Source organism: Myripristis murdjan, chromosome 23, assembly GCF_902150065.1.
Source record: "Myripristis murdjan chromosome 23, fMyrMur1.1, whole genome shotgun sequence".
NCBI classification, from domain to species: domain Eukaryota; kingdom Metazoa; phylum Chordata; class Actinopteri; order Holocentriformes; family Holocentridae; genus Myripristis; species Myripristis murdjan.
In genome coordinates this window covers 18,067,400-18,090,937 of record NC_044002.1, presented here as the reverse complement: position 1 = coordinate 18,090,937, position 23,538 = coordinate 18,067,400, and the positions used below count along the sequence as shown (strand labels likewise).

General features: G+C 40.7%; 1 protein-coding gene across 1 annotated transcript in view; it reads left to right on the top strand.

Moving 5' to 3' along the window:
• LOC115354864 (proton myo-inositol cotransporter-like) overlaps positions 1-23,538 on the top strand; it is a 99,141-nt gene that overhangs the window by 2,515 nt on the left and 73,088 nt on the right. The window contains exons 2-3 of the mRNA XM_030045356.1: positions 10,712-10,871; positions 14,686-14,894. Of these exons, the coding sequence (XP_029901216.1) occupies positions 10,712-10,871; positions 14,686-14,894 (369 nt within the window). The remainder of the gene's footprint in view (positions 1-10,711; positions 10,872-14,685; positions 14,895-23,538) is intronic.

Below are 23,538 nucleotides of genomic sequence, written 5' to 3'. Positions count from 1 at the left end.
TAATTTGGAAAATTACAATGTGATGTATGAACTAGCTGTATTGCAATTACCCTATATTTGTTTGTATGGGGTCAGCAGCGTGCAGGTGATGAATATCCATGAAGCGCAATTGCAGGAAATAACAATTTAATGGAGTCATTTAGAGATATAGCCCATTCACTGCTGACTGCATCTAATTTACATTTCCCCTTGGGCATTTTTTTGCCCGAGGATGGCAAAGTCATTTTTTACATTTTGAACGGTCAATTTGGCTTATTGGTTAGGGTTAGGCTTGGGTTAAGGTTAGGGTTAAGCATACGTTGATTATGGTTAAGATTAGGGAAAGGCTGTGGAGAATGAATGCAAGTTGTGCCTTCACCATCCTAGGAAAAAATATATTGCTTCCCCCAGTTGTTTTGTAACGCACGCAGGATGTCAGCAACATGCTTTTGGAGGAATTATTTCCTGGCTGAGACTTTGCTCTCCTCCTCTGGGTGTCAGGTGATCGACAGTAAACAGAGGCAATGCAGGAGCTCACATGAAATACTTAACTTGGGAAGGATAAAACAGAGACTTTGACAAAACCAAATTAATTAAGTCAGCTGCATGCTCACTGTGATGGATCATGTAGCTTAGGCGGTTTTCAAATCTAGTGGAAGTTGGTTTCACTTCTGCACAAAAACGACTTGCAGCAAATATCTGCTTCTAAGGGAGGAGAGCAAGCCCTGATGTTTCAACTATGTGTGCAGAAAAAAAAATGCTGCAACAAAGAAGGGAGGCAAGAAACACCACCCAAGCATTACTTGCAACAATTGCTTAAATTTGTTTAATTGGGGTGTTATTTTGGACCAGTGGACATGCAAACCTTTAGTAAATCAGGCACTATGATGTATACAATGTATTCATGAGTTTGTGGGTTAAATTCTGGTTGATCACTTTGCTTTCCTGTCACTCAGTAATCTTTTATTTTACTGAATTTACATATTTTATCTACTTAAATTCTTAGTCTTTAGTGGAGAAAAGGCTCAGTTTATGCAACTAGTTCTGCAAAATGAACTGAACACACTGACTTGGAATTTTAAGTAAAACAGGACTTGGTGAATGACAGCCAATTTCCAGAAAGCTGACATGCCGGTATATTAGGCTTATAGGAAAATCATGACCCAGCTTTTAATACCTCCACCCCTTAAATACCACAATTATCTCTTCCTCCTTTTTTTTTCCTCCTCCCCACTGTCACCTACTCAACTTTTCAAACTTTTCCATTTTTTTTTTCAGTGCACTTTTATAGCAGTTAATGAGCAGCCATCTAGAACCGCTCTGTTGTGGAGACAGGAAATCACCACGAGCCAATTTTGCTTTGAAAACCCAACTTCTAAAGCATACTGTACTTCCAACACAAACAGTCATGGCAAAAAAAAAAAAGCCATTGTAATGTTTTGTTTTTAGTATTCAGTTTTTGCTCGAAATTTTCAATAATGAGTGCTGGAGAAAATAAACAGACAGATTCCCCCCAGGCAGCTATTTTCAGAGACTGAAGTCAATAAGAAAATAATAGATGAGGAGGGCACATTGCCTTTTTTCATGTAAAAACAAACACATATGATGATTCAAAATGCTAAGTTTAGACACAATCATTTGCTGGCTTTAACATCAGTCGCTAATATGAACCAGTCTCGGGCGAAAAGTAATCACCGAGGTCATTTAGGCAGTTACATCACAAGTGCCAGTGTCCTACTTTCTTCCGTCTCAGTCTTTCCCCGCACGGTGATCTTCATTACACAAGCGAGCGCGACCTGGCCGCAGATAGATAATGAAAAACAGTCTCGTGTCCTTATTAGCTGGCAGAAACGATAACAAGCCACCATTTCCAGGGCGCACGTTCACGCCTGTCACCTGGCCGCCTGCGTTTTTGCATGACGGCCAGCGCTCAGGAAAACCGACTGCTTAGCATTTCACAGCAGAACTTGCCAGAAAGGTCATAGGAGATGTTTGTCAGGCCAGGAAATGCCACACTGCCCGCCCCACAGCACCCCCCCCACCACCTTCCCACCCTCCAACCCTGGCACCTCCTCACCCCGTCACCCCCACCTCCCGATCTTTCTTCCCATAAGCCTCTGTTTTGTCATCTCCCGGCCAATTATTGGTGCGCTGACCTTTGCCTGAACACACAGGGTCTGTTGTTTGATAGGAGACTTTGCTAGTTTGAGCAGACGTTATTGAGCGGGGCTGTCAGGAAGACTGTTGGCAGGGTTTTATCACATAACGCGCTATTTCATAACAGCGCTTATCTCAATTTCGGAGGTTTTCTCGCCGCGCAGGTTAGCTGTGGACAGACGTTTCAATTCGAACACAGAAATCCACCTTGAGATGCTATAACACCGTCTCATATTGATTTGTGATTTTCCAGTTATCTTGTACTGAAACTTTTTTTTTTTTTAGGTGTTTGCACTTTCCCCGTCTCGTTTACTTTTACTTAGCGATTTCCTAAATTTCCCAGAATGACTTTCAACAGCCTGCAGAGAAGGGATACTCTGTGCCGTGTTTGTGTAGGAGGAGAGAGAGAAAGTGCTGGCGTGGTCAGTTTTCCCAGGCGAGAAAAAGTGAGAGCGGAGAGAGAGAACAATGTTGTGCCATGCCTGGCTGTTCCTATGACAAAAAAAGCCATCAAAGACGGTGTTGCATTTCACACACTAGCGATGACAGATCCACAAAGATGCAAGCTGTGGCTGCACTGCATTATGGGGCCACTGCAGCTATTGTCAGTGGGGAAATTGTAATCTCTGCCTCTTTTATGATGGATTTCTCCCTGTAATGATTGTTGAGTTCATTTATTTATTTTTCTGGTGTCAAACTCCACTGTAGCTGTGCTGGAAATATCTCGACGTGACACCAGCTTGTCAATGTTTGGACTGTTATCCACGCAAATAACAAGAAATACATATATATATCACCAGTAAACAAATAGCCACAGACAAGCAAGGTGCATGAGTAATAGCTGCTATAGTATATTGGGATAGATTTTTGAAGCTTTACTTATTCAGTAAAAACTGACTGTGCAATGTGCTACTACTACAGATACACACATTTACACCTGGGGAGCATTTTAATCGCAAATAAGCACACACATACACAGTCAGAAACACACACCTGGAAATTCACATGTAACTTATGTAAAAGCCTTTTTGTCTAGATAAGGGTCAGGGATAAAAATAGTGCCGTTAATTACATTGTGATAATGTTTAATTATTACCTAGAGGCCTTAAAATTAATTGGTTGATTTATAATTGAGTCATAATTCTTGGTGTAACCAGGCGGGAGCGAGAGCAGTCATTCAGAGATTAATTTGTGTATCTACATGATGTTGTTGTTGTAGGAAAATGTCAACTTTTGAGACACTAACATTTTTTCTAGACTCACCTCGGGGGCATTTTTTGAGCTCATCCAATGAGGGTTTGAAAAGGTTTTGTAAGCCTAAGAGGTTGTTTTTTTTGTGAAGAATATGCAATCCTAAAATCCTAAAATGCCTCACTCATCTTAAAAAAAAATCAACAGTTGTTTTATTCTGCTTTTCGTCGATGGTAGTCATCATTTTTTTATTCTATTTTTATAGCTGTAACTGCGCTGCGTCTCCTGCCCCCAATCTGTATTTCCGAGAATCCGCCATTAGTCTCTAATTAGCTTCCTCCATCAGTGACCAGATACTTAGTACCAGAAAATGTCCCCGCTGCCCTCAACCCCCACCTCCCCCTGTCCCTCTCCTCCCTCTGACCGTCTCCCTGCTCCACCGCGGTGATGAGGATGAGGAGTCGACCAGAGGAGTATCTTCCTCGGCTCTGTTTCCCAATCTGATCAAGTAAGTCGGTCTCGGGCTTTGCACTCTGCGTTTAAAAGCTGCTTTCTCGAGACAAGACAGATACTTTGTACTTTGGTGCTCGGAGGCCCGGCATGACCAGATGATGACTTTGTTTGAGTGTGTGTGTGTGTGTGTGTGTGTGTGTGTGTATAGAGGGAGGCAGAAGGTGGGAGCTGGGAGCTGTCCCTGGTGCTGAAAGGAGAGCTCATTACCGCAAAAAGGGAACACACAGTGAAATGGGATTTATATGGGACTCACACACCACCGTGCTCCCATAGAGGGTGCCTGTCAGAAATGTCCATCTTCACAGCTCATTTAATCATGAGCTGAACCTTAAAAAAAAAAATGAATGAATGAATTCCACAAAAAAAATCTGCCATTTTGGTGAGACAGTGTACCTTGTTTCCACTGTAGCTTCACTCTGTGCAAAAGATATTCTTTAAGTAATAACAGGTCATGTTTTCAGGTAAATAAATTATTGATATAACACGGTAATGATTCAGGCTGTGCCCAGTTCATGAAAGCTGTTGCATTTTCTGCTTCAAACACCCTTTGTCTGGTAGGTGTTTTCCTGGGCAAAATCATCTGCTGCACACCAAATGACGCTTTTAAATTCAATTCAATTTTATTTGTATAGCAAACTATAACAAAAGTCATCTCGATGTTTCAAGGAGCGGTAACAGGACCTTATTTTGGGTACATAAATAGAAGAACTCGGTAGTTAGCGGTGGCAGTGAAATTCAAACCTCTTCAACAGGAAATCCAAGGAAAGAGACACTGCAGGACTTAACACACTGCTTTATCTCTTTTACACTGACGTAATCATCATCTGAGACTTTAGCTCAGTGTGAAGAAGGAACCAGCATTTCAGGTCCTGCATCCTCAACCCTGCAACAACAAACGTCAATTATTGGCTTTGGCTCCGATTCGCAGATGTGTGAATTAGTCACCTGCAGGTGTGATGAGGCAGGGCATGCTCTACATTTTAGGCAGGCGAACCCAACTTCTATATAACTGTCCATTCATGCCTTTTTCTACAAAAGTGACACAAGCAACAGGAATTCAGCAATTTCCAGCGGCAGCTGACGACACAAGAAAACACCAGTGGCAGTGGCAAACAGGGAAAGTTGAATAAAGTTCAGCGTTCTGGAAAATGAACCGTGTCATCTGTGATGTGTCAGCTAATCAGCTGAGATACATCAAGATATCTGTAACGGAAGAAGAAGAAAAAAAAACGTGGAAAAGGCAAAATAGTTTTCCAATAACCAGGAATCAATCGTTCAGTCATTGTCATTGACCAATCATTGTTTTGATACTGCAGCATGAACGTGACAGTTCCAGTGTAAATACCTCAAGGCAACAAGCACACCTCACAGGACCTCAAATGTGCAAATTAAGTTGAAAACTCAAATATCAAGTGGCACAAGTTCATAGATAATATATCAGAAGGTGGTATTGCAGGATATCGATATTTGAACTGGTATGAATATGATAAATTACCAATGAATCCCCATCTTTTCTCTTGGACTCATAGTGTTGTAATGAGAGACTGCCAAGACAAACGTAGGAGAAAATGTCTCAACATAAAAATATGTCAGTTTTTTTTTTTTAAATTCAGATAGCACTCATGATGTATTCACTTCATTAAATATACATTAATATTTGTAGCAGGCAGTGCAAACCCTAGACACTATGATGTAAGTCAAGTGTTGATTAAGAAGTTTAAATGGGGTAAAAGATTCTTATAGACTGTAAAAATAAACCTGGCAGAAGGCGTAGTGCAGATTTTGATCCAACAAACCACTTCACTGCATCAGATTTTGAGTTTTTGGATTTTTTTTTTAAACAGTTATTGAATAAGTAAAAGTGTGGAGGAGGACCATCACTCCTCTGGCCCGAGTGGTGGCTTTTCAACCACGCAGGCTGTCCAGGGGTATTAACAAAAAAAAAATGGAAAACCCACTTGCTCAGTGTAAAAAAAAAAAAATGGTGTTTGATATCTGAAAAGCGCAAAAACATCACAGCAGCAGCAACTTAGCACCAAAAATCAGGCCAAAATAGATGTTACCAAAAACAAACAAACAAATAAATAAATAGCATATGAGCACTTTAAATGGAAAATCTTCATAGGTCAGCAACAAGTGAAAATTATTTAATAATTGGAAGATAAAATGACATTTTTGCGTTTTGTACTTCCTCCACTGCTGAGAGGCTCCCGGCCGAGCCAAAAACTGCATCTTCAGAGAGTCAACAAGCTGCATCTAAACATCTGTTTGACCTTTTTACCGGCCTGTGATGATATTAGCTTCGTCGGCTGTAACATATTTTCGCCCGGGAACGTGCGCCCTCACCCGAATGTGAAGCTGTGGTTGTGTGTTACTCGGCGGACACATAAACATTTGCTGTACCCCGCTGGTAAGCATATGGGCTGCACGAGTTTCTGAAAGCAGATGTGGCTGTGAGGGAGACAAGCTGGTGACACATATGGCAAAGACTGAGAGAGGAATAAAACACAAGAGGAACGAAGTGGCCTGGCTGTATGAGGTGAATACAGATAGGGGCATTACAGCAGATAAGGATCTGGAGTGTGTGTGTGTGTGTGTGTGTGTGTGTGTCTGCACTGATATGGATGCATATGTCTGTCTGCGTGTGTGTCTGTGTCTGTATTTGCATAATGTCACATGAGCACACGTACAAACAGCCACACACACACACACACACACACACACACAAGCGATCACAATGTATTTGTCAGTTGACAGGGATGTAAACACATTTCATGGTTGAGGGTGAAACATGTTTCCCGTCTCATCGGTTAAATCGCTCGGCAGATTGGCATGAAATTCACCTGTTCCTCTCTCTACCTGTCTTAAATAATATTTGAAAAGTTCAGAGTGGATGCATGAAAGGTGAACATGAAAGAGTGCGCTTCAAGCTTATGGCTTTATTGAATGATTGAATGAATGATTCAGTGTTGCAGACGTTTGCCACAAGCCTTTTCTGTGTAATGCATTTGATTTACAAAGTGAAACCAGTTTGGGGTGGGATGGTTTGCTCTTTAGACCAGTGTTCCCCAACCCAGTCCTCAAGGGCCGCCTCTCCTGCAGGTTTTTGTTTCAGCTCTGCTCTTTCACACCTGCTCCATTTAAGGGCTTCATGCTGATTGGTTGAAGCAGATCTATCTGAACAGGGCGTGCAGGAAGATGCGTGGGCTTTAATTGGGTCAGGTGTGCAAGAGCAGAGCTGAAACCAAAACCTGCAGGACAGGCGGTCCTTGAGGACTGGGTTGGGGAACACTGCTTTAGACGTTCCTATTGTTTTTGGAATCAGATTACTTTTTGTGGTAAATAATAATACCCAATTTGATTGTTATCGCATCATTGAATGGACGTTATGAGTCACCTTCTAGTGGGTCAGAAGCTGCCATCATCTCTTCCTAGCGTCATTCTGTCTTAACCAATCAGATGGGACCCCGGAGACACACCGTGATGTAGTGTGAGAAGTCGGTTGTGTAAGGAGGTGGCTGGGGTTGGCGGATGGGTTGATCACACAGACTTTCACTCTGGAGATTGGCGATCGAATCTCGACTGAAGCAAATGCATCACATTGAAGTTTCTGAAACGTAACCATGACGACGTTTTCCTAACCTTAACCAACCAGCTAATGAAAGCGAAGCTGGTGAAAAGCAAACAAAAGTGCCTAAAGCTAACGTTGGACTGGTTAAGAGCAGCTGATGGTAGGAACCCACTAGACGGTGCAGAACAGACCTGCTAAACCAAACCTGCAGGGGGGGTTATGACTGATAATGACTATTAAATGATGTGATAAAGGCTTAAACAGTTTTGCCCTTTAACATCTGTAATTCTCTCATTTCAATTCTTGTTATTCATTATTGGGGACACTTTGAAATTCATGTTTCATTTTTCTGTCCATGCTTCATTTTTGTTAGGAAAGTGGAGAAGTGAACTTTCTGCAGCATCTAATGCAGGCAGGTTATTAACTGAAAAAAAGAGATGATGAGATTGATGATAAGATATGAAATTGGAGTTTTAAAAAAGTGGGCTTCCCCAGTATAGATCACCTGGTCTGTCTCATCTCTATACTGTTGAATAAAACTTCTTCTAGATCTTCATTCTATTCAGTACTCAGTTTGTGCTGTTTTTATCTTCATTTTGTGCTGTTTTTTTTTTTTTTTTATTTCTTTTTTCTTCATTTATTTATTTATTTATCTGTGTGTATTGGGGCAAAAAAAGAGTTATCAGTTGTAGTTTCTTGCTATTACCAATTTCAAAGGTTTTCACGGATTTCAATGGAAATAAGTCATGTGACTTAATTGCAACATACTGACTAATTTTATTGTACTGTATGCGCATGTGTGTACCGTATTTTTAATTACTCAAATAAAATCAAACAATCAATCAATCAATAAATCAAAACATGAATGCTAAAAGAAAAAAACAGCTGTGGTAAGCCATATTGTTATGTTCGAAGGGAGTTACCCAAATGTGCTCTAATCAGCTATTTTGTAATGAAGAATATTTAAATAGTTACTTTTTAAAGTAAGTGACAAAAGCAAAAAATCTTTTTTAAAAGTAACTTTCTCCAACACTGCTGAGCGAGAAAACCTGAAGGGCATGTTGCCAGAATCCCATGTTTAAAAACATTTTTTTCTGCAATATTTTCACCTGCAGCTTATTTTATTCCTTTTTGTTCCCTAAAATTGATATTAATCAATATTACTTATATCTATAGATGTATAGTATTCTAGCCCAAACCTGCACAGTGGACCAAATGCATTAAATAAAGGCCTTTGCATTTAACTTTAACAGCTTGGGCCACATGTGTATTGTAGGACATATGCAGTATTATGCGTGGACTTCCATGAAATTTGGACAGACAGCCCTTGTGCACAGGAACAGCTGATCAGATTTTGTCTCTGATTTGGGAATTATCATATTTAACCATAACTTTGAAATTAACTCAGAGACTCAAATCGTAAGGGCATGTTTGCAAGGTCAAGAAATCACTTAAAAGTAGAGTTAAAGGGGTAGAAATGATGAGTTTGGGGTGCACACGTCAGACTCACTCAGGTCTTTTAGTTGACCACTGGACACTGAGCAGGAGAGCAGGCAGAGATTTGACCAAAAAGCTTTCAGCCACACCCTTGAGCTTCTCCCACAGGATATTTGTGGTGTGTGAGAGGGTTGCAGAGTTGAGTAGTGCAGACGACTGTGTGTATGCAATGCAATAAGCTCTTGTAAATTGCTGTTCTATCAGACTGGGGAATATAGGCTCTTGAAATAATTGCTTTTATGTAATGATATTGTATTAATTTCCCTTGACCTCTAGTGTTATGTTTTGCTTTTATATTACTCACTTTACTTTTATGTGTCTCCTCCTTACTCTTTTGTGATATAGATATTTTTTTGTAATTGATTGAATGGTATCTGTGGCAACCTGCCTACCCACAAACCATCATCATTTATGTGGCCGTTTTCAAAGCAAAAATAAATGTTCTTCTTATGGAAGTGTGGTGAAACAGCAAGAAGAAACCCTCCTGTTTCCTGGTTATTGATTTGTCTTCCCTGAGCTTCCACAGTGCGGTGCCCGCTCAGAGACGTCGCGGCTGGGTTCCCAGCGAGCCGTCGCCATAGCAACAGGTAGCCAGGTCGTCATGGCGGCCGTCAAGGGGCGTGGGGGTAGGGGGAGGGGGTGGGAGATAGGGAAAGCAGTGGGATACTATTAATAGAGCTTATCAGGAGCCAGCTGCAGAGAGCAGCGGTCTTATGCCACCTCGTCAGATAAATCCTAGGCAAACACACACTTTTATTTGTTCTGTGTGTGTGGCTGTGTGTGTGCCAGTGCCAGTGTGTATTCAGTGTATGTGCGTGTGTGTGTGTGTGTGTGTGTGTGTGGTTGGACTGTCTCTACATTTCTGAGGTTGTGGTGTTTCTCTGTATTTTTGAGTCACTTCACATCCACACACTGTTTTTGTCATTGGATGCTGTTGGTCAAACTGAAAGGTCAAAGGTCAAGGTCACTTTTCAAAATGTAATCTATTACATGTTACCGATTACATGTCGAGAATCAATTGTGACTGGAGCCCAACCAGTACGGGAGTTTTGGAGTTGATCCTGATAGAAACTGGAATGTTATTATTTTTCATACATAAAAAAACACACATGTAGCAAAACATCACACTCTCAGGTGGTTTTTAGTGCAATATATATTTTGTGCATATCGATCAAATATATGGTAATACTGATATTTCTGTGATGAGCTAATATCTACCAGTAATAGCCAGTCAATATATCAGTCAGGTTCCAACTGTGAATGAATGTACATGACTGGAATATTCAAACATATTAAGCCAGTATATTACTTTTATTCTTTTTTTATTTCCTTTTTTATTCCATGTTGTGTAGCTCCTGACTTTATGAAGCACTTTAATACACATGCTTTGTGCTTTTAAAGTGCCATTCAACTAAAGCAGGGTCTTCAGGTAAGAGGATGGGTATAGTAGTAATGGCTGAGAAGGTGTTCTTCACAGTAATTATGGCTGTGACAGTGATACAACAGGTACAAAGTGCATCTGTGCTGTTGGCGTCAGCAAAGTTACTTACAATCACAGCAAAGAAAACCCTCAAGGGCATCCTGACCTTTACACAGCGCCTCTGTCTGCATGTGTGCCGACTGAAAAGTTTTCTTCGGAGTTGCATAAAAATGCATGAACAGGAATAAGCGAGAGAGAAAGAGAGAGAGAGGCATTTGCAGGGATGCTGATGAAGGAATTACCAGCGAGGCGTCTTCTGTCGGTGAGGTCGCTTTGGCTGAAACTGGCCGCTGCGTGACTCCCTCTGTCCCCCCGCTGTGCAGGCATCGCCTCCATGACGGTGCCGGTGTACATCGCCGAGGCCTCGCCGCCGCACCTCAGGGGTCAGCTGGTGACCGTCAACACCCTGTTCATCACCGGGGGGCAGTTCACCGCCAGCCTCATCGACGGGGCCTTCAGCTACCTGCGGCGTGACGGATGGAGGTCAGACACACACACACATCCTACATACACAGATACATGCACACACACAGTATAATCCCACAGATACACACAATGGCTGTGTGTTATGGGTATGCAAAAGCAAAGCAGCACAGCCTTGTGAGGTATGCTGGGCAGTCTGTGTGAGCAGAATCTGGATTAACAGATTAGGGAGTGTGGACAATGACAGGTGGTGTAAGAAAATTTTAATGTGGGTCGACCGATATGGCTTTTTCAAAGGCCAGCGCTGATATTTATTGAGCAGGGCTGCTGATGGCTGATATGTGATGCCCATATCATGTTGTAGTTGTTGTTTTTGCATCTGATAAAATACCTCAGTTTAATAGTAATATCAACAAATGAGACACAAAATTGCTAAACTTGAGTGAACATTTATTTAAAACTAATTTTATTTTTCTTTATTGTCTCTGTTTGCTTCAATAGATCTGCACTCTGTCTGCAGTGCGCTCAATTTAAATAAAAAAAAAATCAACTGAATAAATGTTCACAGGTAATCACAGTGTTCACATTGTTCACAGGTGTTCACAGGTAAAAACTAAACTTCATAAAAAAAAAAAAAAAGAATGAAAAATAAATGACCATAGGTGTGGACTCACAAATTTGCTGACTTTAGGCTCGACTTGACAAAATCAAGAGAAAGAATTTGTGCATTTGCAGATTTCTTGGACAACACGAGGACAATAAGAAGTAATGTGCTGTACAGATCTCTCTCTCTTTTTGGCGTATGAAATTGTGTGTGATGCAGGCCATAATTATTGTTAATGTTATTTTTCATATGTGTGTTGTAACCTTGTGCGGTATGGGCCATGGATTTCATGGCATAACACAAAAATAAACAAACAAAAAAAATTATTTATTTATTCAACACGTCCTCTGAAATCACATATGAGGTTTGATTCCAACCAAAAACTACACCAGGTGATTTTGTGATATTATTTTTGAATCCTCTCCACTTCCTCTCTGTTGATGCATTTGATTCCTTTCAATTGGGCCACCTTTTTAAAGACAAATCTGTTCTTAAGGGACAAGCCTGCATGGTTTAAAAAAAAAAAATAAAAAAAAAAGGTTAAACAAAATAAATAATAAAACCTACTTAGTTTTGTTACAGTAACAGTATTTATTTAAATTAACTCAATGCAACTACAACTAAATTCTTTTTTTCCCCTCATGTTTCTCTTGGGAGTCTTGGGAGTCTTATGAGTTCATAAGTAAAATAATATTGGATTCTAAGTGTTGAATAAACTAATGCAGTACCAGTTTGGTCGAAGTTATAACAAAAAGACCATAGTCTACATTCAATACTGCATCTTACACCGATGTATACATATACACACATTCACATACGTGCTCATAGACACACACCTACAGACTGCTTATGTGTTTATAAGTGGGTACAAACAAGCACAGCAGTGTAAAAACACAACTTTTTGCAGTTGTTTAGAGGTGAGTACAGTGTAGCAGTGTGCAGTGCAGTGGTTGGTGCTGTACTGTCATTTACATGTGTTGTGCATCTATTCTGCAGCCATTACTTTGGGCTGAAATGTTGCAAAGTAGAGCTAAATCAGCAAAAGAAAAACTCATGTCTCGCAAAGCACTGGAAAACCCAACCCTAACCTATTCAGGGGAGAGAGAAAAAAAAAACGTTTTCTCCACACAAGTGGCAGTGTAAATGCAGGACTTCTAAGATGCTACAAGGATCCTTCATCACTCTGGTTAGAGCTCAGTGATGATGATGATGGCCGTACAGCCAGATGTGTTATCACTGCCTTTTCTTCTGGTTCCCTTCAAATCAAATGGCAGAGAAGTCCACGCCGGCTCAGGCCCCTCATTCCAAATGTCAACACATGCGTGGATCTGCCCCCAAGATTTGCTGAGTGCAGGCATACTGTAATGTTTTAAAGATAAGCCTCCCTCCTCCTGCGTCGCCCTTTCTCTCTCTCTCTCTCTCTCTCTCTCTCTCTCTCTCCCTCTCTCTCTTTCTCTTTCTGGTTTATCTGCCACTTTCTTTGCTCTTTTCCGCTTTTGTCTTGTATCTTTCCCTCCTCTTCCACTGAATTCAGATGTTACAGCCTCCCGTGTGTCTGAATGTCGAGTTGCGACATAGATAAGAATCGTCCTTTTTCTTTTTCTTTTTTCCTTTTTGGTCAAAGATTTGCTCTGACTGCAGTTCTGACGGAGATGACGGAGATCATTTAGAACATCCTAGATTGGCGTGATTCATGTGCGATAATAGCTTTTTGGAGCCATTTAGTGAATTGTGAATATGAATGCCATCTGATTAAGTTCTCCATCTTTTCAGAGGAAGAGAAGCCTCCTACAGCTGGCTGCTCACTTTGGTAGAAATATACGTATGCAAATCACTGCCTTGGGTTTTGGGATGGATTTTGCTTCATTTTTTACTGAATCTGTATTAAAAAAAAAAAGCTACCTGCTACTTCCCCACTTCTTCTACCTCCTACTAAGTTTTGAGAAGCAGTGGATATTCCTCTCTCTCTGCCATATTCATCATTTTATCTCTTTCTTGGTCTTTTTCCCTCCTCATCCTCTTATAACTCCTGATTTCAATCCCTGCTTCCTACCCATCTTACACCACCTGCTATAGATTTTCTAGAAGATTTTTGTTGATTCTGCCATGACATTATAAATTAATGCTTTATACTTTTGGCCTGTGAAAAACTTGCTTCAGCTTTGGACACTCTAGCAAGCAAAGCATTTATGAAGTCAAAGAGATGCACACGCACGCGCATATCTAATCTAATCTTTACCCAAGTGAGGCGCCACTCCACGTATTGAAATTGTCATATAAATGTAATTATATGATTATCTTAATTTGGAATAAGGTCATAACTAGAGGAGGCATAACCTGCAGCTGGAATTCTGCTCAGCCTTTTGATTTATGTGGGCATGCAAACACCTCGGGCACATTTATTTTCTTTTTCTTTTCTTTTTTTTCCAACTGTGCATGTCATCAAGGTCACTGTAAACACACGAGCTTACAGGTGAGGAACGTGCTGAGAAGCTGCTTCTTGCATCGGTTCTGTTAGACCTATGGGACAATTATTATCAAATGAATCCATGCAAACTGGTTTATTAGAGAAATCAAGTTACCTTGAACCACATGAACTTGTAAACAGATTACTTACCGGTACCGGAAGGAGATGCACTCATTACAACGATCTAATTTTAGGGTTTTAGGGTTAAAGTTTTGACTGGTAAATGTTTAAGACAGCTCGAAAACTTGTAAAATTTGTCTATATAGTCAAACAAATACAGCTGAACAATAGTTTTAGTATTTTTCCAACAAACACCAGATTAAAAAGTTGGCGATACCCATCCTTTAGAAGCTTACCACTCTGCTGTAGTCCAACAGAGCATTCACTTTCAGCCTCAACACCATTTAAGATCATAAGGAAAACTAACAGCAACAGGTTTTTTTTAGTGTTTTCATAACGCATTGCCTTATATTCATCGACACCATTCTGCTGCTAAGTCAGCTAATGATGCATTCGCTTGAACTCGGACCTCACAATTTCTGTCTTGTAGATTTCGTCAGCATGGCACACACATCAACATAAGAAAATGGGTTCCTTTTGTCCTTGGTATTAGTATGTGGAGGAAAATTAAGTGTCTTCATCTTGTGAGCTTTCATTTTTCCCAAGTTGACACTGTGACTGCCACGTTGTAAGGTGAAAATGTACAAGATGGAAAAATGGTTGGAAAAAACACTGCAACTGTCCGTTAAAACCTGCTCCTTTATTTTTCGCGATCATGACCTCTTCCCCTCCGCCTGGTCCAGGTACATGCTGGGTCTGTCCGTGGTCCCTGCCATGCTCCAGTTCCTGGGTTTCCTCTTCCTGCCAGAGAGCCCTCGCTGGCTGATCCAGCGCGGCCTGACCCAGAAGGCCCGCCGCGTGCTCAGCCAGATCCGAGGCAACCAGAACATCGACGAGGAGTTCGACAGCATCAAGAACAGCATCGAGGAGGAGGAGAAGGACTGCGGAGGAGGTGAGGGGAGGTGATGGGGAGGAGGAGTGGGTTTAAGGTGGGGAGGAACAAGAGAAACAAGGGCAGTGTATCCGCTGAGCAGCTTTTTCATGTTTCGTGCTTGAAGCGTTCCAGCAGAGTAACGTCTTTCTCCTTGGATTTTTTTGTCAGTGACGTTTGAGTTAATGTAGGTGGCGCTCTTTTCTTTGTCTGTTCAGCTATGGTGGCTAGCGCTGCTCATGGTAACTACTCAGTTCTTCATATTGTTTCACACAATCCAGAAACGTGTTTATTCAGGAGAAGAGGCGTTAACGCTGTGTTCAGGAAAAGTGGGAACTGGGAAGTTTCTGGCTTGGAAGTTCCTTCTTGTGTTGTGGTTGAACAAAATGGACGCCTTATTGATATCAGCAGTGGAACTGACATTTCATATGACATTTTCATAAATCACTGACTGATTGCGTAACATTTCAGTATAAGGCTGTGTGAAATGTAAACATTATAAAGGGAGTAGTGACTTGCCATTCATTTCTACTCATAGTGACATTGAACTCTGAAGGCCTCCAGTTGTCAGAGTCTTGCTGTATTTTTTTTCTCCAGTGCATGTCTATACAAACAGGGAACATCTTGAATGCGTAAAACATGTTGTTCTTTCCTTCTGTATTTTCAAACCCACAAACCTGAACGCTTAAGTGTACTTCACGTTCATGCACGCACCATAGGCGTTTTCATGAGGATGGGGATCAACTATTTCAGCGGCACACCTTCCAAGCACACATTTCAGCACCATGGACAGCGCCACAAAAAACTGTTTTGTCACCCAAAATCCACCAAAACATATTAGAAAACTGTATAATAACACCAGTAAACACAAAACACAACGATTAAACTGGTGTAATGTACATGACAGGTCATAGCATCAAAAGTAGAGCTTCAACCCTGGTGCCATTAGCTTCATCAGAAAACACTGACCAATTTTCTTATATAATATGTATATTCGGTTTGAATTGCAGGTGTTAATAGTGAAAAACCGGGACAATTTGGTAGTGAATGTTGAAAACCACATTTTAGTGTTTACTTCTTGGGACATCCAGCTTGAAACGGGACAAATCCGAACAAACTGGGACGTCTGCTCACCATAGATTTACTGCTCTCACTGTTCACTACATACACCAACATATAGCTTATTTTTGCTTTATATGATGTCACAAAACTACATCTCGGATAAGTCAGAGCTCTGAGAGAGCCATGAGGTTCTCGCTAGGAATCACAAGAGGTCTGTTCATGTTGATTTGACCAATTTCCCAGTTCCCACTTCTCATAAGCACAGCATTCGACTGCAAAGACAAAAAGACTTCATGAACTGGGTGTGGGTTGAATCACTGCTGTATTTTATCAGTCAGCAACAGAGAGGAGCAGAAGGTACATTTATTTATTTGAAAATGTCACAGACTATTACTTTAAGTTGAAACAATATGAAAATGTCACAGGCTTTACTTTAAGTCGAAGCGTTTTCAATTTCAAGACCCGCTGCACAACAAGCCGGATGCGCTCTCAACAGCTTCTCGTCCTTTTCATTTTAAATAAGGGCAATCAGAAAAAGATTTCTCTGGTGAAGAAGCAACGAAACAGAAGAGCGGAGGAGGTTGATGTGAGGGAGCAAGACAGAATGATATTCCCATCCTTATGTTCATAGCCAGTTATTGGTGAGCTGACCTTTGCCTGAACACATGGGGCCCGTTGTTTGATGTGAGACTTTGCAAGTGCGAGCAGACAGTATTGAACTCGGCTGTCAGGATGACTGTTGATTGGAGTTTATCACCCAATATGGCGATTTCATAACAGCACTCATCGCAGTCATTAACTTTGCTTTTTGGATGGGCTGTGTGTGTGTATATGTGTGTGTGTGATGCACTTGGGTGTGATCCTGCAAATCTGTAATGTCGCTGTATGCAGCATCCAAGCCTGCTTCACGCCAGTTCGAGAATACACACCCTCCAAGACAAATGCATGTACACACACACACACACACACACACACACACACACACACACACACACACAGGCAAACACACTGCGAGCCGCTCACATTTCATCATACTCTGTCTTCCATCTGTTGTTTGGACATGTGCTGGATGTGTGTGTGTGTGAGAGAGAGAGAGAGAGAGAGAGAAAGAGAGAGAGAGAGACAGAGAGATAAAACAAGAGATTGACATGATGCACACAGCATATGGTGCCTTAATTAAAGTCTCACTTTGAGAATCCTTGCAGCAGTGATGCACATTTCCTGCACCTCCTGCAAGAATGATGTGAAAAACCCTTGAAGTAAGACAGGGGAGCTTCCACAGAGACGCCTCGAGTTGCAGCTCCTCTTACACAATCCACATCGCGGCTGTCTCTTAAAACTCCTTCCTCTTTGGTACATCTCCTCCTTTGTGATTGGTATAGATCTCATAAAGGAAATCAATAAGTTATAAAAGCCATTGACTGAATTCAGTTCATCAGGATACTTCAGGAAAGCACATTTTGCACATTCACAAACCATTTTGGATGGACAAGTAAGTTAAAGGGCTGTGAACTAGAGCTAATAACCATAGTTTACTAATTGATTCCACCCTCCCTCACGCTACTTAAAAACAGGATTTGTGGGCCTACATTGTGTTTCTGGTGTCAATTTGATATTTAAGGGTGTAATTTTGTTTTCCTCTCGGTAAATATTAATTAAGTCCATCGAGAGCAGCTGCAGCTACGATGGAGCTTAATGGGAGAAAGAGGTAAGCTCTGTCTCTTTATGCTGGATTTTAGGGAGCGGGCAAGAGAGCTCGATTCCTCAGTCGCTCACCGTTATGAAGGAACTTGATTTTTCTTTTTTTGCTTTTTATTTTTACACACGTATGTGTACATATTTTAAAGTGTTTTCACATGTATGCATAACACAACCATTTGTTGGCTCCATTAAAAAGATATGGGAATGGAGTTACTAATAGGCCTGTTATTTAATGCTTTCTGTTGCAATGTTTTGTTAGTAATAAATTATACCACTGTAGGGAGAAAAAAAAATATTGGAGCTGGGGGATGGAGGGTAGTGTCCAGAGGAAAAAAAAAACTGAGATCAAAGTTGTAAATTTACCAAAAAAAAAAAAAAAACCTGAATTATTCTGAGATAAAAGTGGCAAATTTATGAGAAAAAAACCTCAGAAATTCAGAGATCATAAACTCACAAATTTATGTGAAAAAACTTGAAAATTCTGAGATTATAAAGACACAAATTTACCAATTTTTTTTTTTTTTTTTTTTTTACAAAAACAGCAGTAGAATTTAGTAAAAAGAAAATACTTGTGATTTTAGCCCAGAATTACAACATTATCATCAGCATCTTGACTCTGTAGAGACACTGCTGTGACTTTTCATAAGAAAACCACACAATAATTGTTATATACTGAAAATATAATTTATGAACTGCAGGCAAGTGGCAGCAAAGTGAAGTGAAGTGGTTCTCATAAATTTACCACTTTGATTTCAGAGAATATCCAAGTTTTTTCTCATAAATTTGTGACTTTGATCTCAGGAATTCTGTGTTTTTTGGGGTTTTCTTCTCTCCCAACAGTGGCACTAATATGCCGTCATGCTTTCACAAGGGAGCCACGGTAAAAAAATAAAATATCAGACCACAAAACTTCATGAGATAATACAATGTAAAGAATCACCCGAAGGTTTTAAATGACGCTGGTGTGTTTTAGACTGGAACCCTCCTTTAAATTATTTGCCAGAAGACGATTACATTCCATTATCTCAGTTAGCGTTTTGCTGTTTGTTGTTAAAAAGATTTAATTGGCAAAGACTCACGCATCAGAGCACAAACATCCGAGTGCTGCCGCTGGAAGCTTACTCTCAGGTGTATTTTTGGTTACATAACACTTTGTCTGCGTGTGAGCCATTAAGATTCCTGAGACAAGGAGCGTAATGAAGGGAATGAGAGTTTAGATAGGAGGCCAGATTAACAGGTAGGAGAGGAGAAGAGAGAGGAGAGACAAAATTGGATTTACCCTGCAACTAATCAACCTTGACAACAGAGAACACCCTGTCTCTGGAAGGAGTGGCACCCATAGATCCCTTGGGTCATGTGGCCGGCTGTGAAGCACTGCCTCTGTCTCACACACACACACACACTCGCGCACACACACACACCTGAATGCATCGCACACATTCAGACGCAGCGGCAGCAGAGTGTCCGTACCCCTCTGGGACTCAAGTGCGTGTCCAGCGGATTCATCTCATGTCAGTGTCTTTCCTCCCCGTCACTATAACTTATCCGTAATGCCATCATCACTTACTGTGAACCAGCAGGGGCGCGGCGGGCAGGAGCTTCTTCTCCAGCTTGTTATCTGGTGGCCGGCGGTACCAGTCGGGCCCAGCTCAGACTGTGACTGAGAATACGATGATGTTCGAGCAGCTCTGTTCCTTGTCTTCGTTGTTCTGTGACCTGTGACCTCTTCTCCTTCTCGTGTCTTTCTACTGAGGTGCATCTGTAATTCCATTTTGGTCCAGATAGGCACGGCGACTGAACATGAACTGAAAACTTATCACATGAGTTTCTTAATAACAACCACTTTCCAGTCAGCTCCTTCACAAGCAACAATTTTCCAACCGCACTGCACTTTGCTTTGACTCTTTTCTCGCAGCTCTGACGGCCATGTTGGGTTGTTGCACCAATGTTGTCCTGCTATTCAGACACGATCTGTCATCCGTCTCTGCTGTCATAGGCAGGAATCCTAGTGATGTCAGAATACAGTGAGACCAGTGACTTTTCCCCAATAAGATCGTCAAAAATAGGCCAGGCACACTGTTTAACCCTCATATTATCTTTGTGGTCAATCTGTTCTCATTCACTGTTTAAAGACCCCATGAAATTGACTCTTACCTTCTGGATTTGACATATTTCCTGTTGAAACAGGATGTTTGGGCGGGGCACGGTGCAGGGAAGGATCATTCACAAGTGCAAACCATCAGGATATGAGTTTGGGAGAGAAACACAATTTTATGTGAAAGGATAGGTGGATGAGAGGATTTTTAAAGATTTGTGAAGGTTTCATTGGTTGAAATTTTTAATTTACACCCACTAGTGCAGGATGATGTCACCATTTAAGATACTAAATAGAGGTTATGTGAGGTCATTTCATGGGGACTTGAAAGTCTCTAAATACATAGTTAACATCATTTTGTTTTGGGGTTGTTTGCGTCACATTTAATAACTTTTCTTAATTTAAGTGGGTAGACATGCAATTAACAGGATAATATGCTTCCAGTGTCCTGGACACATTTTGTATGCATCGCTGTGTCTTTGGGGTGGGGTGGAGGATTTTAAAGGGCTATTTACCGAGCCAACAAGAAACAAAGTACCTGACACTCAAACTTGGGTATCAGTTTTGATTATAATCATTTTCTGGAGGTTTAAATTACTGGAGTCAAATTGATCCCAAGTGATAAAAAATGTAAGTAAATTTGAAGGGAACAGGATACTCTGACTCGACAGTGGTATATCTCATTAAGGTGTAATTGGAATTTATTTGCTGCTCTTGTAACTATTTTGCCATGGCTGTTTCACTACGACTCTTACACTTTTTTGTTGCTTGTGCAGTCTGCAGCGTGATGACCTCATGCGTTCAGTTGTGCTTTCATGGACGAGATGTTGACTGTGCAATCTGGCTCTCCAGCTGAGTGGCACAGCTAAAGAGACCGAGGTCGCAACACATGCACAAACATCGGGCGCACTTGGCATTTCCTAAACTCTGCGCATTAAAATGTTTTCCTGGCACCTGTTTGCTCTTGCTTTTACATTTTTAATTCCTGACGAGCTCTTGGAGGCTCAAGGACATAAATGACAGGATACAGCTTGTTTGCTTGGTGAGTTGTCACATTAATGATTCATAATCATAAATGATAGTTTCGCCTGGCAAGTGTAAAATGGGTGAGCGGTTGATTACAGCCACTCAAAGATCCCCAGTTCTCAGTAACTTTTATTTGAAAGACTGCAGGAGTAAATGTCTCCCAAACATTGCGTGGGGAGTGACTGCAGCCATCATTGGGGTTGAGTAACTTCTGAAATGAGTTTGATAAGCTGTGAAATGGCTTTATTGAGTTTTTTTCTGTTTATTTCACATTAATGCCACTTAATTACCAGTTGCTCGCTATGTTAACTTGTCAAAATTATGAACCATTAGGAAAAGCAAAGCAGCAAAGATTACGCAACTGTTCAAAACTTTGGAGCTGCATAAGACCAGTGGTGGAGAAATTACACAACCCCATTACTTAAGTACAGATACTCCAGGTCAAATATTACTCCACTGCAGGTGAAAGCTGCACTGTCAAATTTTTACTTGAGTTAAAGGAGCGGAGTACATGCTTTTAAAAATATTTATATTAAGTATTCAAAAAGACATTTTATCAATACATTGCTGTGTTGATTTCACAGTTCATTTACCTAACGCTTGTTTGCTTGTAGAAACACAATGCTACACAACTATACCTCCGCTGCTTACACTTTACTATTAAAAGAGGAAGGATTTGTTTTACTTTGAAAGTTTTCCTGTGAGGGATACAGCATGCAGCCAATCACATTTTAGAAAAGAAAAAAAAAATAGTAATCGAGGAAAGACAACCCTCATAGAAATGTTGTGCGGTCAAAAGTAGATTATTTGTCCTTGAAATGCAGTGGAGTCAAAGTCAAAGTCAAAGTCAAAAAAAAAAAAAAAAAAAAAAAAACTCAAGTACATAACAGATACCCCAAAAATGTACTAGATACAGTTAGAGCCTTTTGCGCCACCCACAATCCCTAATCGACAGCTTTACATTTAAAATCCCTATAAAATAAACTTGGATTAATATACCTCCCAGAAAAAAGAAAAAAGAAAAAAAAAACATCGTAAATGGTGACCTCTGCTGGCGACCCGCTGCATCAGCAGGTATAAATAAGAATTTCAAGCACTAAAACAATCAAACAATTTTAAAAAACAATCCCACCTCTCCTCATATCTAATTAAATTAAACAGTGTTTCTCTCCTTAACTGACATCATGAAGCAAGTGAGTGAGATGCTGTCCATGGTACACCTAACATTAGCTGTTTGTAATGATAATAAAATAATAATTTCAATAACAATATGAATAGGAAATGATTTGCAAAGTAATTTTGCATCAAAAGGTTTAATAACTCCACCATTGAAGAAAAAACATTGGCCTAAATCACCAAATAGAAGTTATTAGAGAAAAAAAATCTACAGAATGACACATGAATTATACACGGCATGTTTGCTGAGATCAGACATATTTCAAAAGTGTCGTTCAAGCAAATAAGTCTTGTACTTATTTGTACTTTTGCTGGTTGGAGGAAAATAAAATGTCTCCATTCCAACTCACTGTCAGCGCCAAAGTTTCTTCTTCGTTCTTCCAGAGATGATGACAGAAGGTGCAACTCAGTGAACCGTCTCCGTGCCTCCCCGTCTCCAGCTAACATGACCTAGGCCGGATGTATCTGTCCCAGGCAGGTTTTGGAGATCTGAGACAAGATTGCCATGTCGGAGCGAGCTCAGTTTCACTCTGTTGCTGTCACTGAAGCTTGTTAGGTTTGAGCAGGCGAGAGCGGCAGCCCAAGCCGGTCTTCAGCCATTAAAACATCCGGAGGCAGTAACGACCAGTGTGGGCTCCTCCTGACACGCCGTGATGCAGAAAAGTACAAAACTATAATTTGAGTTTCATAATTTACCAGAAAGACAATCCGTGCTTTTTTTTTTTTTTTTTTTTTTTTTTTTGAGTGCAAATGCAATAAAGCTGCTCTCCATTTTAGCACCACATTCAGCATTCGGATGTCTAAATCCCTCACAAATAAATCCAACTGAAGAATTTTTAATATGTGACTCTTGTCTGTGCCACATTGTTTAACGTGTGCATCACTACAATAAATAGCAATTTCCAGATCCTTTTATAAAGTAGCCATATGAACTGTGGAGCTGCCACCTGGCAAACAGACGGAGAGACATGAACTGAGAAAAAAACAATACTATGTACTATTTTTGTAATTGAGTCCCCTGATATGATTGGCTTGGCCATGGTCAGGTGACCTCAAACTCCCACTTAATTACTCTAGACACAGCAAGAAAAAAAATGCATTTCTCATCGACTCCAAGCCAAAACGGAAACAGTCTAGACTGCCAGTAATAAGTAGTAAGAACTGTAATATAATCATAATAATAATAATAACATAATGCAGACTGTGTTCTAGTTGTGAATTTTGTTGAGCAATGATTGTACAGGATATTTTTTGTGTTGCTGTTTCTCACATATGTACAGTGATAGAGGGGCAGGGTTTGAAATCTGATGGAAAATAAAGGAGGAACTAAAGGAGAAATGAGACTTTGGGAGAGCAACAGGGGAGGAACGTGAAAATCGGGAGTTTCCTGGAAAAGAAGTTGTGAGGGTTTGCAAGTACGGATGATTGGTCGGCTGCCGAGATGGACGAGAAACCGCAGGAAACAGGTGGTGTAAAGCGGGCGGCACGGAGATCGTAGGCTTTTCACAGTCATGTTGCCTGCACCTCCTCCAAAATGTGTCCATATTGTGACAAAGTGAAAAGCAAATTCAAGTCCATGACAAGTGACATGAAGTATTGCAAAAG